This window comes from Trichosurus vulpecula, chromosome 2 (assembly GCF_011100635.1).
Source record: "Trichosurus vulpecula isolate mTriVul1 chromosome 2, mTriVul1.pri, whole genome shotgun sequence".
NCBI classification, from domain to species: domain Eukaryota; kingdom Metazoa; phylum Chordata; class Mammalia; order Diprotodontia; family Phalangeridae; genus Trichosurus; species Trichosurus vulpecula.
The window spans coordinates 125,485,167-125,501,439 of record NC_050574.1 but is presented as its reverse complement, the minus strand read 5'-3'; the positions used below and the strand labels follow the sequence as shown (position 1 = coordinate 125,501,439).

Sequence of the window (16,273 nt, the reverse complement as noted above, 5' to 3'; positions counted from 1 at the left end):
CAGCTCGCGGAGCGCGTCGGGGCTGAGTCTGTTTCACAGTCTTGTGTCTTCCTCCCCTGGCTGGCTGGCTTCCATCGCGGTGAGATGGAGAAGCCGCGCTGGACATAGGGGTAGGGCTTGAGTTCGAATGGAGCCTCGGGTACTTGGTCCCCTTGGAAGAGTCTCTACCCTTCTCTCTAAGCCAAGTTGGTCCCTAGGCTCCCTTTCTTGCTCTAAATCTGTTTCCGCCTTCCACTGCGATGTCCCCTAAACCCTGAGGTTGGTGTAGACAGCAAGGTCCTCCCTGGGTCTTCATTACCCGGCCTTTTCCCCATCACTTTACTCCGCAGTCCGGCGACGCTGTCTCCATCTCCCGACTCCGTGAGATCTCCCCCGGCTGTCCCCCATGCCTGGAATGCCCTCCCTCCTCATCTCTGCCTCCCCACTTCCCGGGCTTCCAAGTCCCCGCTCAAGTCCCACCTTCTTGAAAGCTGTCTTTCCCAGTCCCTTAGTACTAGTGCCTTCCCTCCGGAGTCTATGTCATACTGTATAGACCTAGTTAGTAGAGTTGTCTCGCCCTTTAGATTGTGATCTCCTGGAGGACAGGGACTCGTTGTACCTTTCTTTTTATCATTAGCGCTTAGCACGGTTCCTGGCTCCTAGAAAAAGTGCGAAGCCCAAGTAGGTGCCTAATAAATGCGTGTATTGACTAGCTCAAGGTCTTCCAGAAAAGAGCTGGGTAGTGGGCTTTCCTAGATCCCAAGATTCCGAAACACGGAACCAAGGAGAGGGGGGCGCACTAAATGAGGGCTTCTGACCTAGGGAAGAGGATTGGGGGAGCCGCCGCTCCCACTTGGTCTGCCACTGACTAGCTAGCTGCATGACCCTGCACAAGTCACTTTCCCCTGTGTTCCCCGCCCTCCCCCCAATTGAAGGCTTCCTGAGATCAATGGCTCTGTTTCTCACCATGAACTGCGACTCCTCCTTGGGGTGACTTTTCCGGAATAGGGCCGGTGTTAGGAGGAGGATGCCCCCTAGAGGGCGCCCGATGAGCCAGAATTGGGGAGCGGGGTAGAGTTAGTCCTTGAACTGTTTAACCAGACCCTGGTGGGAAGGGGATCACACGATTGAGAGGAAGTGGAGTCACAGATCTAAAATCAGAAGGGACCTCAGAAGCCATCTGGTCCAAACCCTTAATTTTATACATGAAGAAACTAAGGTCCGGGGTGAGGAAGTCACATTGGACCAGGATTTGAACCCGGAGTCCTGTGCTCTTTCTTTCCACCATATATTATATTGGCTCCCACTTCTAAGGTATTTAAAGGCATACAAGGTACTTCCCTCACAACAACTCTGTAACATAGGAGTGAAATCTTATTCTAATCTTACAGGTGAGGAAATTGAGTCCCAACGAAGGGAAGTGACTTGCTTAGTCATCCAGCTAGTGTCTCAGCCAGGCTTACCAGTATTCTTTCCCTGATACTGTACTGGCCCTCCTCCTCCATATTTTCCTTCTATCCCCAATTCCAGACAGTTTTCCTTGATCATCCCAGCCCACGCTGCTAGCCATCTCTATCCTTCCCTAGGCCCTAAGCACACCCAGGCTCATAGCACTTCCCTAAAGAATGGAGATTGCTGTATAAACTCCTGGGGTGATATGGGGTGATAGAAGGTGAACAGAGGCATAAACCTGTCTGCTTTTCCCTTGGTAGAGTAGGTGATTTGGCAACTGGACTTGGGAGTCAGAAGAGATTTGATCCATCTCTTGCCCTACCTCCAACACTAGCTGTGAAATCAAGGACAAGTAGCTTAATCTCTCCCAGCTGGTTTCCTCATTTGTGAAAGGGGGATAACATCTGTGGAAGCTTCTACTTCAGGTTGTTGGGAGACTTAAGATGATGGGTGTAAGGCAAGCAAGCCCCATAGAAACAGTAGACGTCTATTGTTAGAGCCCCTGCTCCGCCACTGATCACGTGTGTGACCCTAAGCAAGTCACATCCCTCTCTGGACCAGAAATGGAAATAATCCATAATCCTCATACTACCTTCCTCAGAAGATTGTAATCAAGACAATATAGAAATGGGAATTTATTAGTAAATAATACAAATTTTCCATTGACACCCCTCCCTGCTTCGCAATAAGAGCTAGCATTTCTATAGTTGCCTAGACACCAGTCAGGGAGAGCCCCTGGGGTTCTCTTAGGCTATCCAGGATATGAAAAGCTCTGGGTGGCAAGCTGTACTTGAGGCCAGAAGGGTTTCAAGTGTGAGAGCAAAGGGGCCAGGGGGAATGTTTAGGTCTCGCTTCTTTTTATTTATTTTGGGTTGAGGGGGGAAGGCAGAGCAATTGGGGTTAAGTGACTTGCCCAAGGTCACACAGCTAGTATGTGTGTCAAGTGCCTGAGACCAAATTTGAATTCAGGTCCTCCTGACTCCAGGGCCAGTGCTCTACTCACTATGCCACCTAGCTGCCCCTAGGTCTCGCTTCTGACACTTTCTATGTGACCACAGATAGGTGACAACCCCCTGAGACTCAGTTTCCTGGTATGTGAGATGAGAGGTTTGGTCGCAATAACCCTCTATAATCCCTTTCAAATCTAGATCTAAAAGCCTAAAACTGGGTCTATCAACCCAAGGACACCCCAGGAGGGATGTTTGGGAGCTCCCTTCATCCACAAAGACCATTTACTCAAGCTGGGGGGTGGGGAGAGTGCTGAATGATGTCCATGATGAGAAGGTAGCCACACTAGAACCAGAGATCCTTAAAGGTGAAATATAATTTTTTTTCCATAATGGTAGAGCTCCCCAAATCCTCTCTGACCTCAGCAGGCTTCTGGACTGGCTGGCTGAGAGGGAGCTTAAAATGTAAAATGAATCAAGGAACTCAGTCTGGTGCACTCAGGTGGGCAAGTCCTAAAGTGATGCCCAGGTGCATGATGGGATGGAAGACTCCTTTCTCCTTTGGGACAATGAGGCAGCCATCAGCACAGGGCAGGCTGGGCCTGACATAGAACAGGCCCCTTTGGCAGGTAATTTCTGCATCTGGTTATACATACTCAGATGTATATGCCTCGGTATGGAATGTCTAGAGGCCAGAAAGAGAGTGCTAAACCTGGATGCCACCAAGAAAAAGTGGAAGCAGTAGGGAGAGGGGAGGAGGGGGATCAGAGTAGTGGCTCTGCTAAGCCAAGGAGCAAAAATAAGCTCAGGACAACAAAGGTCTAGTAGGCTTTGGGTGGGAGACAAGGGAGCAGAGACTTGGAAAATAGTGAGAACCCTAAGGCCTTAAAGAATTGGCACCCCCCCACCAAGTAGATGGGCCAATGAGTACTGAGGCTCAGCACAGGAGCCATCACAACCTCTGGGAACCGCACCAAGAGCTCCCCAGGACTCTCAATTCAGGAGGGCCTGGGTTCAGATGAACAAGCTGGGGCTCTTCCAATTATACAGCAACTTATTAATGACCCCAGCATATGGCTGGGGTGGAGAAACACGGGAAGGAGGATCTGTACTTAGTACAGACTCATAGAATAAAAGAATGGACAAATGATTAGATGAATCAATGAACCAATAAATGAGTCAAAGACGTAGGAGGATAAATGAAAGGCTGGACAATTAGAAAAATGAATGAATTAGATGAATAAATGATTAAAGAAACAACAGGTGACAACAAATGAGTGAATGATTTAACAGGAAAAAGCTGAAAAGGCAGGGTACCCAGTGAAAGAATGGAGAGAAATGAGGGCCCTGACCATAGGCTGTGGCTGTTGTATCAGTTTAATGAGGGTCATTTCTATACAAAATCTGCCTGCCCCATTTCCCACCCCTGCCCTGGGAGAAGGGGACCAGCCTGGGTTGGGGGAGGGAGGTATCCCCCAGGGATTGTCATTACCCCCGAAGGCAGAGGGCCAACTCACCAGCTGCGCTATCCCCTTCCCTGGGGGAAGGAGGACATAAAGAAACTTGGGCCAGGTCCCAGCCCTCTCCTCCCCTCCCCTCCAGCAGCAGGGCAGGGAGAGACTGGCCTGGGCCTCCCCAGGGTTCTGAGGGGTCCCTTAGTTAAGGGAGGAGTCGTCATCACTGCCTTCACCCCCCGCCCCCCGCTCGTCCCGGCTCTCAGCCACAGTGCTTTCATCGATATTCTCCAGGGAGTCGGCATGCTGGACGGACAACTCTGACAGCGCTACGCTGGGCAGGGGGCTCTGTTCAGGGTGTAGCCATGGCTTGAAGTGAGGCCGATGCTTCTGTTTCCATTCTGGATACTTCATGCATGCCTTGTACATCTTCTTCATTGCCTGTGTGGCCAGGCCCGGAGCAGGAAGGGAAGAGTAGAGAGGGCACCCATGTCAGGGGGCCTCCTACATGCCCACACGTCCCCGGCTCTCCACCCCTCCCCCACATCCATGACCACCACTTCCAGGCCCGCTCTCAAGCCCCTTTCTCACCACCTCCCCACCTGCTGAGGCTACTCACCTTGGGAGCCAAGAATTGAGATGATTTATTCACTACCCACTTGGGTAAGGATCCTGTGAAGAGAGAAGAGCAACTTAAAATGATGAACTGAGCTCTGGGGGTCAGAGGGCACCATCCCTCCTACATCTACCCAAACAGGAATCTCCTCTCCAACATTCCTGAGCAGCAGCTCATCCAGCCTCTGCCTGAGGTCCTCCCAATGATGAGAAGCTCACTACCACACAAGACAGGTCATTATCCTTTTGTGTGACTCCGATAGCTGGAAAGCTTTTTCTAAGCTCTGACTTTCTCCTATTTGGGGCTGGATGACCAATAGTAAGGGAGAAGAAAAGCATCCTGCTCAGGACGGGGTGAGATGAGATGCTCCCTAAAGTCTCAACACCATCAAAGAAGGAAATGTCTAGAAAGGGGCATGTGGACAAAGTAGGAGCTAAGACCCAAACATGCATTCGGACCTTCTAAGAGCCTCTGAAAACAAGAGATACTATATTCTTTTGAGCTGGCCACATGACAGGGAAGAGATGGTCTGAAAATCAGCACTTTAGACTCTGTGGTCTCTCTCCTACCTACAGATGTCTTGGGAAAGGCTCCCACAGGGCACCTCATAATTCAACCTATCCAAAGCCACCCTGGTTTTTCACCCATGTGCTTCTGACATCACAATCTTCATGGGGGATACCGCCATTCATCTGCCTACCACGTTCATAACTTACTACTGAATAAAGTTTAAATCCCTGTGCGTGGTACTCAAGGCTCTCCACAATTCGATGCTTCTCTCTCTATCCAACTTTTCTAATGCTCCTCCAATGTAGACACACCGTACCCCAACCAAATATACAGCTCGCTCTCCGTTTCTTGTGCCCTTGCACTATCCTCCTTCATGCCTTTGCTCACACTGTTCCCTGCTCCTAGGATGATCACCCCACCTTGACTCCTGTTGAATTTCCACCCACCTTAAAGCCCAACTCACAAGCTTCCTCCTCCTCCAGGAATCCTTCCTGGATGTATCCCTTGTCAGTAACACCCTCTCCCCTCAGAAGTCACAGGGCACTCTGTTTTTCAATGCCACATAGACTGAGTTTTCACAAGACCGTGAGCTTCAACATCTAAATGAGCTTGTCCAGTACCAACGTGCACAGTAGGTACTTAATAAGTGTTGAATCATCTATGAGGTAATAACAGCAAAAAAGGGCCCCTCCCATGGCAAAGGACAACCACAGGTGCTGTCCTCTTTGAAAGTTTTCTCATATAGTGAGAGATGACCCTTCTCTTACACTGTATACTCAGTACTCCAGGGTGGCCAATGCTCTGATTAAGAATGTGCATATTGGGGCAGCTAGGTGGCGCAGTGAGTAGAGCACCTGGCCCTGGGGTCAGGAGGAACTGAATTCAAATCCGACCTCAGACACTTGAAACACTTTACTAGCTGTGTGACCTTGGGCAAGTCACTTAACCCCAATTGCCCTGCCTTCCCTCCTCCAAAAAAAAAAAGAGTATGCGTATTGGGGGAGGGAGGAGAAAGGGGGTTGCTGAAACAAATGCACACACTTCCCCCAGCAGAAGGCAGAGATTGTTTCCTTTCTGTCTCTGTATTGTCCAGCACCCAGTGCCTGGCACAAAGCAGACACTTGTTGGTTGACTGACTGGTCTTAACCTCACAATGGATAAGAGACTATCCCCATGCCAGGACTAACATCAGGTCCAGGGCTTAGGCCTTTATGGATTCCAAGCTGATCTGATCTCCAACCCTTGGCTCGAGGACCTGAGGCTCTCTTGCCCTGGGCTCAGACCTTTCCCTCCCTCCTTAGAAAGGCAGTGGGACATAGTGGTGGAAAGAGCCCTAGACTTGGAACTAGAGCTAGACTTGGGTCCTCGTTGTGACTCTTACTGGCTGTGTGACCATAGATAAGTCACACCCTTTCTGAGCCTTATTTCCTCATCTGCAGATTCTCTCTTTCATGTGGAAAGGGGATTCTGTTGTTCTGCCTGGCCTCAAAGGGCAGCACATGCAAGCAAACACAGGAAAGCTGTGGAGAGGTAGGCCAGCTCATGACAAATTTCCTAACCACCAGTTACTGCCCAATGAGACAGGCTCCCTCAGGAGGAGGCTCACCCTCCCTGAAGGCTGTCTGCAGGAAGCCCCTTCTGGCTCGCCCCATTTCTGGTGCCTTCTGTGGCTAGACCTAATATCGGTCTCGTATGCACATTGCTATTTTATGTTGTCTCCCCTGTAAGGCTGGGAACTCCTTGGGAGCAGGGGCTGCTAGACGTGGTCTTTCTTTGTATCCCTGGTGCTTAGCACAGTGCTTTAATTAAGGCTTGCTGACTGACTGAGGAGGAGGCTGAGACAGAGGCTTGTTGGAGAACACAGGGGATTCCTGTTCAGATACAGGTTCATCTTGAGGTGGACACTGTGATTTGGAGGAAGGGGGATCCAGAAATGAAGACCATGCTGGAATGGGATTGAGGGAAGCTAGGGAGACGCCAGTGATGGGTCCTCTTCAGAGGCAGTGAGGTGCCCACTCAGAAGGGCCAGAGCCAGAAGGTCCATTAGCCTGCAAAGTCATGTGAGTCATTATGGCCACATCAGGGACCCTCTGCAAATACATTCTCTTGATCAGTTCTGGACTCTAGATCTGCTAGACTTCACCTCTTTCCCTAGGTTCCTACTGGTGTGCTTCCAAAAGGCCCAACCTGTGTCTCTAGTGACTGAAGGGGAAAAGTGCATGTCCAGGCTGAAGCCAGTGACAGCATTAGACACAGAAAAGGGCTGTGCCCCTAAGGCTTTTTTTTTTCATGGAGAGGGGTGCCTAGCAAAGATAAAGCCCAGAGAAGGATGAAAATGCCAGGTGTATGTGGGATTCAGGCTGTGAGCCACATTCCCTTCCTCGCTCACATGGAGAGATTGGAACAACAAATGACAGTGCCTAGCTCCCCTGGAGAAAAGTACTTCCCAAGTAGCCCTCTGCTTGCACCCCTGGGGTATACCCTTATCTTCTCACTGAGGGTTCTAGCTATGTTTATGGCTGATGAGCTAACTGGGGACATGCAGCACCTGGCTCCACATACACAGACACTCATTTTTAAAATGTATGGAGGCTGAATGAGGGTGAATAATAACAGATCACACTTATAAAATGATATAAGGTTTATGAAGTGTATTAATACATACATATGTGTATGTACATATAAATGTATAATATATGAAAATGGAAATCATGCATTTATTATTTCAGATTTGTACATACATATATATGTATAAATACATATATACATATTATGTGTGTGTATGTACATGCCTGTATACATTTATATTATATGTGTGTATATATACATAAAATTTCTCTCTATCTAAAATGGAGAGAAGAAATACGAAGGGTCATCTTTCCAGCTCAAGATCACAAATCTTACCATGTGTGAGTGTCCAGAACAGGAACTGTGGAATAAAGGTAGGCCAGGTGCCCAGACTGGGTGCCCAGAGCTCGAAGCTAGGACTGCAACACAGGGAACAGAATGCCCAGTCTGATCACTGACTCAACCCTGTCCCCAGGCACAAGAGGAGATGGAGAGAGAGGTTGTGTACCCAAAGGGATACTCAACTCTTTTCAACACAATGATACACAGCCATTCCAAAGGACTCATGATGAAAAATGCTATTGACCTCCAGAGAGAGAACTGAAGCATTTTTTCCTCTTTATTTTTCTTGCTTTTTTTCCTCTACAACATGTCTAATATAGAAATATGTTTTGCATGATTTCATCTCTATAATGGGTATTACATTTCTTGCCTTCTCAATGGGTGGGGGAGGATTCTTTTGAAACTGAAAATAAACATTAAAAGTTAAAGTATGCTCACAGCTTCAAGCTAGGCCAATAGATCTGATTTGACTCAGCCCCTGGCCTAGGCCAGTACTCAGAGCAGAGGTTGTGGACTTAGTACCCTGACAGGACAATAGCTTGGGGAGAGGTGGGGTTTGAGTGGAGAGGTTCTACCAGAAGGGGCAGGATCTCAGACTCTGCCCCCACAGCTTCCAACCAGGCCAGCAACACTATGTTGCTGTCCAAGACAGATCACTGGAAGAATGAGTAAACCAAAAAAAGAGAGAAAAGAAAAAGAGCTATTTTGAGGTTCAAGATGTCCAATACAAAAACCCAGAAGAGGAGGATAGCACCAACACACCTACAAGAAAAGCCTCCAAAAATAAAATAAAACCACACACAGCTTGCCTACAAGACCAATTAGGATTCCTAGAAAAAATAATGCAAGAGTTTAAAAACAGTATTATAAATGAAACAACAGAGACAGAGTAAAGAATTGGAAAAGAAATAAGAACTATGGAGGAAAGATTTAGAAAGAGAATACATAGCCTGATACAACAGTACAAGATCTTACCCAAGTAACTGAAAATAAGAATGAACCAAACAAATTAATGACTCTAAGAAAAAAACAAGAAATCTTAAAACAAAGTCAAGACTGAAAAAATAGAAGATAATGTAAGGAATCTCATCGAAAACAACTGACCTGGAAAACAGATCAAGGAGAGAAAATTTAAGGCTCACTGAACTACCCAAAAGCCATAACCAAAACAAACAAATGTAAATACCATATTTCAAGGAATCATGAACAGACTATTCAGATCTCTTTGAAACAGAAGGCAAAATGAAAATAGAATCTACCAGTTACCTCCTGAAAAAAGCCTCCCAAACGAAATTTCTAGGAACATCACAGAGAAAATTCGGAGCTACCACGTCAGGGAAAAAATACTGTAGGCAACAAGGAAGAAAGAATTCAAGTCCCAAGGAACCAAAGTCAGGGTCCCAGAGATTCAGTAGCTGTCACTATAAAGGAGCAGAGAGCATAGGATATAAAGTTCTGAAAGGCAAAAGATAAAGGCTTACAGTGAAAAATAACATCCAGTAAAACAGAGTATAAACCTACAAGAGAAAAAAATGGATCTTTGATGTGATAGAAGATTTCCAAGCATTCCTGATGAAAAGACCTGAGCAAAAATTTAAATTGGGTGGGGGAAGATGGATTTTTTTGAGTGGGGAGAGAGATGAGATACAAGCATCCCCAGTGTGATTTTTGTTACGCTCTGGTGATCTTAATAGAAGGAGGGAAGGATACGGCAGGGAAGAATTGAGGTTAGGGGGACTTGTGAAATCATATAATTAAGGGGTACAAATGAGGATAGGGTAGAGAAGGAGGCATCAGTTGAACTTCATTTTGAACTGATGAGCAGAAAAGTGAGCAGAGCCAGGAGAATAACTGACACTATAAAAACAACATTGCAAAAAAATCATTTCGAAAGACTTAAGGTCTCTGATCAATGCAATGATCAACCCTGAATCCGAAAGACTGATAGAGAAACGTGACAACCACACCTCCAGATTGCAAGGAAAATGGAACACAAAGAATGAGACACCCTTTGAAAAAAACACATGGCCAATGTGGGAGTTTGTTTTGCTCGACTATGCATCTCTGCTGCATGGGTTTTGTTTTGTTTTTTTTTCTTTTCAGAGTGGGGTTGGAAGGAAGAAGGAAGTCTATTGGATAATGTAGGTAAAAAAAGAAAATTTAATTCTAAAAAAGAGGAAAATAGGCATCTATTGTCTCACAACCATGTTAGGATCATAGGTTTCGAGCTAAAAGGGACTATGGTGAGTGACAAATGAAATGACTGAGGAAACAAAGGTTTGTTCTTCTGAGCACACCGATTTATTTATTAAGCAGGGCATGCCAAGTGCCTAACAAACTGGGACCAGACTGCCTCAGTTTAGACCTGACCCCAAATACAGAGGGAGACAGACTTTTATACATTAAAAACAACTAACCAAATAAGGCCAATTGATTAAAAGGAAACAATACAACATTAGGTAATCTGATCCCTAATTGGAAGAAAGATCAGGGACTTGCAAGTTGTGAAGGGGAGAGTGAACAGGTGCCATTCCCTGAAATCAGAAGTGGAGGTGTCCCACTTCCCCCACCACTGTCTGTAAACAATCAAAGGAACATGGAAACAAGAGCTGACTGATCAGTAGGGAGGCAGTTTTCAGGTAAGACACTTGGGTTGCTTGAGATGCACAGCAATGAGCAAACTCCTTGCCTCAATCTTTGGATCTGACTGGGTTTCTGGGTGTCATCATCTAGGTCCTTGGCTAAAGGTCTCTAAGCAGCAAATTACCTAATGTATTGTTTCTTTTTAATTAACTGGCCTTATTGGATTAATCGGTTTTAATTTATGAAAGTCTGTCTTCCCCTGTATTTAGGGTCCAGGCCTAAGCTGAAGAAGGGGCCTGGTCCCAACGTGTTGGGCGGTTGGCATGCATTGATTAATAAATCAATTTCCTCGGAAGACCAAATCTTTGTTTCCTCAGTCATTTCATCTTCTACCTGCCCCAGGGCCATGGAGGCTATCTCTCATCCAACCTATTCACATTACAGATGAGGAAACTGAGGCAAAGGTAAGTGGCAAAGCTGAGATTTGTGCCAGGGTCTTTGATCCTCAAATCCAGAGTTATCTCTGATGTACTGTGATGTGTCCTTGGGACACGAGGTGGGATAGAGAATGAATCTGTCATTTCACTGGTATAGGGAATTCCTTATATACGTTAGGAGAAGTTAACTCTGAGTCTCCTAGAGCACTACGAGGGAGAGTAAGTGACTTGCCTAAAGTCATCCAGGCAGAGACAAGACATAAGCCCAGGTGTCCCTGGTTGCAGAGCTGGCTTTGTCCACGATGCCACACTGCCTCACACTAAGAGGTGGGGGTTACTTTTGTTTCCCCTTTTTAATATACAATGAACATGAACCTGAGAAGTCAGGTGACCTGTCCATCCTACTAAGCAGGATTTGAACTCAGGTTTTCTTCACTCCAAGTCCAATCAATGCTCTTATCTGCTGAGCCATATTTCCTCTGACTCAAAGGGGCTCTCCTCTCGAGTTCCTTCCCTCTCTCCCAGGCTCTACCCTCCTGATCCTCTATGTTTAAACCCTCAAGGTCAATCAATCAAGGCAGCATTTATTAAGCACCTAACTCTGTGCCTGGCATTGTGATAACCTTCGGGAAAACAATTATAAATATGAGACAGTCTTTGCCCTCAAGAGCTTAAGTTCTATGAGAAGGGACATATTTTCACAGATTTACACTGACTTGGGAGGAAAGGAGATCAAAAAATGGAGAAATAGGAAGAGTTTCTTGGGAAAAAAAAACAGTACCTGAGCTAGGACTTGGAAGGAGTCAGTGGTTCCAAGTAGCAGAGGTGAGCAGGGAGAACAATCTGACTCCTTCCTCTCCCTTGCTTGCCCGTGTCTCCCTCAACCAAATCCAAACATAGTCCCTACGCCATCTATTTTGTGGAGAGCCGTTCAAGTATGATTATCCCCACTTTACAGGTAAAGTAAGAAAACTGATATTCAAAGATAAAATGATTTTCCCAAGGTCACAGGTTAGTAGGTTTTATAGCTGGGATTCAAAATCCTATCTTCTGACTCCAAGGCAGGTTCCTTTTCCACTCTACCATAGCTGCCTCCCAAGAATTCAGATGTCCCTGCTCTTCCTAGTCCCCAATTCCTTCCCCTTGTCTCTGACCCAAAGACAATAAAGTTACAATTTTTCATGGAGAAAAGCGTCAACAAATTAGTCAGTGGCTTAGAGTCTAAGAGTATTTGTCTGTTGCTGGAAGAATAGAGGGATAGGATGAAGAGAATTTACAGGATTTTAAAGGTGAAAAAGTCCTTAGAAGTATCAAGTCAAACTATTCTCACTTAACAGAAAAAAAAAAACTGAGGCTAAGACAAAGTAAATGGACTTGTCCAAGGTCACAGAGCTGACAAGGTCTGGAACCCAGAGTCCTGCCACCCATGCTTCTGTCCTCCACTATGACAGGCTAGGGTAGGTCTCACATCCTAAAAAATACAAATTAAGCCAGACTCCAAAACAAAAAGAGCAGACCAGGTAAAGGGGTGGCCACATACCCAGCTGCCTCCCTATTCTTCCTGGACAGGAATGTCCAGAGTCTTTTCCAATTCTTCTTTCCTGCCCCGTTTCTTATCACCCTCACTGACCACAAAGGACTTGAGCTAATCTTCAAATCCAAAGGCTTTCCCCCAGGCCTCATCCTCCTGGCTCTCTGAGTGTATAAAACTGTTCACCAAATACAGGCTCTGTTTAACCCCTGGCAACTTTCTAAAGCACTTATCATGCACTGTTCTGACTTACAGTTACCCGTTCCTGTCTGGGCCCCCTACCAGACAGCAAACTTCCTGAAGGTGCTGCCCTCATATCGTGAGCTCCATTTATAACCTTCACAGGGCACCCAGCAGGGCACAGAGGGTGTGGAAGGAGGCTGGGGATAAATATGTTATTCTGTCTTGGGGTAGGAGGAGGGCCAGGCCAGGTACAGTGTCTCACCTTTGGGGTCTACCTGGGCCAGGTAGGTGATGACAGAGCTCTTGGGGCCTGTGCTCTGGATGAGGTAGCCCGTCTGGATGGACACAGCTCGGACCAGGTCTTTTCGGGGTGGGTATTTCTAGGAAGGGAAGGATAGGCATGAGGTACAGGTGTGGCTGACACCTGAGGCAGGAAGAAGAGAGAGGTGGCAGAGACCTCCCTGGCACTTAGGACACTGCCCTCCTACCCACAAACACCTTCCCGCACTCCTTTCTCTGGGCTGCACTGAGGGCACCACCCCACCTTGCCTTTGTTACGTGCCTCTAGGGATGTCTGAGGCCCACCCTGGGTCTTGACCTCTCTCCTATCTTCTGGCTCTGGGCTTTCCCAGCCCTCTCCCACCTCAAGGTTTCAAATAATCGAATAATCAATCAGTGCCACTGCTATAAAACTATGCCTTTCGTCACTGTACTAAACTTGGAGCTTCTTCTCCATGACCCTCAGCTTTTTTTTCTTTTCTTTTTAAACACATCTGTATTTTTATTTGAACGATTTTTTCCCACAGTTTTCAAACAATCACCTCAGAGGGCCTCTGGTCCAACCTCCTCAATTTAAAAAATGAGAAAACTGAAGCCCAGAAGAGGGCAGGAGCCTGCCTCATGCCACACAGCAAGCACGTGGTCCACTCAGGACCTGAAGCCAGGTTTCCTGATTCCCACTGCAGGATTCTAAGCATGGAAAGAATAACTCTTGCCATTTCTCAAGAGCTCTGGGGCTCACTAAGGACTCTCCTTCACATAAGTTGGTTAAGTTGTGGGTTATGATTCCTATTTAACAAACAAGGAAACTGAGGCCAGGAAAAGTGAGGGGAACTCTCCAGATAGCATGTGTCAGAGTCAGAAGACCCCTGGCCAACCCTTGAGATGTGACCTCAGCGTCTGAAGGAACTGAGGGCAGATAGAAGAGGCCATGACATAGGAGCATGGTTGGGAGAAGACAATGGGCCACTATAAAATTCTTTAGAGTCCCTTGCAGGTCTCAACACTGTGACCCAGGAGGACTAGGTCTTATGACATAACCACTCCTACTTTTTAGAGTGCTTTCACACTAACCAAAGGGACTTTCCTCCCTCCAAGGTGCACGGTTGTACCCGTTTTATAGGTGAGGAAACTAAGGCTGGCACAGGTTGACTCGCCCATGGTCACATCACTTCTTAATCGCAGGGCTGAAACTCAAACTCTAATCCCTGGGCTCTATCCACTGCACTGCACTGCCACTGAGCCTCCCCCAGGATGCCCAGACCCCAGCCCTGCACACAGTTGGTGTCTCGATCTGTACAGGGCTTCAGACTTCCCAAAGCACTTTCCTATCTGTCCCCTTCACTGGATCTTCAGTCTGAGGTGGAAGACAGGAGAGGAACTATAATCCCCATTTCAGAAATGGAAAAACTGAGCCTCAGAGAAGGGAAAGAATTTGCCCAAAATAACACATTAGGTCATGGTCCCAAGCCAGGTCTAGAATCATGGGCTCTAAGGCTCTTCTGCCAACAGCGGGTGCCTGCCAGCACACTCACTGGGTGCTTGACTGAGTAGTTCATGATGATGTAATCGGCTCCCATGGGCAGCCAGGATCGGAGGGTGATGACATCACGGTTCTTCAGGGGTTTCGGACACCTCCCTAAGTGGAAGAAAAGGGCCATTAGACTGGAGGCCACACACCACACTGCCAGACATGCCCCTCCCATGGCTTCAGGCTCCCTCCCAGAGACCCAAGGGAAGGAGGAAACCAGGATTCCACCAAGAGTCACTGAGCCTGGTCCATGAAGTGGCAGCAGTGGTCCAAGTGTGCAGCCATCCCAGCAGCAACCATAGACTCCCAGCAATCCTCTCCCTCCCCCAGGTGGCCTTTTCTGGCTTCTCTAGTCCAGTGCCCTGCTCTACCCTGAGCATTACGGAACTACACGCAGAAACACTGGCTTCTGTTCTTTCTAATTGTTTCCTGGTAAGGATAATCACTTCCCCTACATGGGCTGGGAGCTCCCTGGGGACCGAGGAGGATCTCCTCCTCCTGTCAGGGACACAGTGCCTGACAGAATCCCAAGCAGGTGAAGATCCCAGGGAGACTTTGGTTAACATAGGCTGGCTGAGTAAAGGAGAAATACTAGGAAAAGAGGGGGAAGGGAAGAAGGGAGGGTGACAGGATCATGGTTTTCCCATCCATGAAGGGATAGCCTGAAACAGGGAGGAGAGAATTATTTTACCTGATTCCAGAGGACAAAACTAAGACCAAGAGGAGGGAAGTTATAGAGAGAAAGATTTCAGATTGACATAAGAAAGGATTCTTAACAACTGGGACCATCTGACCCAATACACGAAGATCAAACAAAGAGGAAGTCGTCTTATACATATAAAAACTGCGTTTGTAGTGGTAAGGAACTGGAAACTAAGGGGGAGCCCATCGGTTGGGGGATGGCCGTACCAACTATAGTACAGGAGTGTAACAGAATCTTATTGTGCTGTAAGAAACAATGAAAGGGATGTTCTCAGAGAAACCTGGAAGGACTTGTATGAACTGATACAGAGTGACGTGAGCAGAACAACTGATAACGATAAAAGTTTTGTAAAAACAAACAATTTTGAATGACTTAAGAGCTCTGGACAAAGTAATGATCAAGCTTGATTCCAAAGGACTGATGATGGCACATGCTACTCTTCTCCAGAAAGAACGGTGACTAAATATAATGAATGAGATACATTTTCTGGTCATGGCCAATATGGGAATTTGTTTTGCCCAATTATGCATATACATTATAAGTGTTTGTTGTTGTCGGTGGGACAATGGGGAGGGACTAGGAAGAGAGGTGGAAGGTTGGGACGAGAAAAAAATAAATGCTTAATAATTTTAAAATAATTAAAACTTTAAAGGTCAATTGGAACTATCCCACAGTGAAAAAGCAAGCTGTCTTGGGTGGAAGGAAGGCAGTTAGCCAACACTGAGGCTCTTCAAAGCACAGGCTGGATAATCCTGGTATCAGGGAGGCAGCAGAGCATTCCTGAATAGGAAAGGACATTAGACCACACAACCTCTCAAATCCCTTTCAGCTCTGAATGTCTGTGATTCTAATCTTTAGGGAGGTTTCCTGGCAGAGTGGACAGAGTGTCAAACTTGGGAGGAAGACCTGACTTCAAACCCTGTCTCTGACACTTTCTAGCTAGGTGACCCTAGGCTTAAATTTTCTGAGTCTCAGTTTCTTCATCTGTAAAATGCGGATAATGTCTCTAGACATACCTTACCGTTTTTCTGGGAGGCTCGAATGAGAAAATGTATAAAGAAGTGCTTTGCAAACATTAAATAAAGTGCTGTCCTCTCATGCTAAAATTTCATCATTCCAAGATGCTATGAGTCTCAGAGCCTAGAATTCTAAGATACT

The 16,273-nt window shown here is 46.7% G+C and overlaps 1 protein-coding gene across 1 annotated transcript in view; it reads right to left on the bottom strand.

The window, feature by feature from the left end:
- Positions 1-3,737: 3,737 nt before the first annotated feature.
- STARD10 (StAR related lipid transfer domain containing 10) overlaps positions 3,738-16,273 on the bottom strand; it is a 35,733-nt gene continuing 23,197 nt past the window's right edge. Inside the window, exons 4-7 of the mRNA XM_036747343.1 lie at positions 14,417-14,520; positions 12,865-12,982; positions 4,452-4,504; positions 3,738-4,273 (exon numbers count right to left, since the gene is read on the bottom strand). Of these exons, the coding sequence (XP_036603238.1) occupies positions 4,034-4,273; positions 4,452-4,504; positions 12,865-12,982; positions 14,417-14,520 (515 nt within the window). The 3' untranslated portion in view covers positions 3,738-4,033. The remainder of the gene's footprint in view (positions 4,274-4,451; positions 4,505-12,864; positions 12,983-14,416; positions 14,521-16,273) is intronic.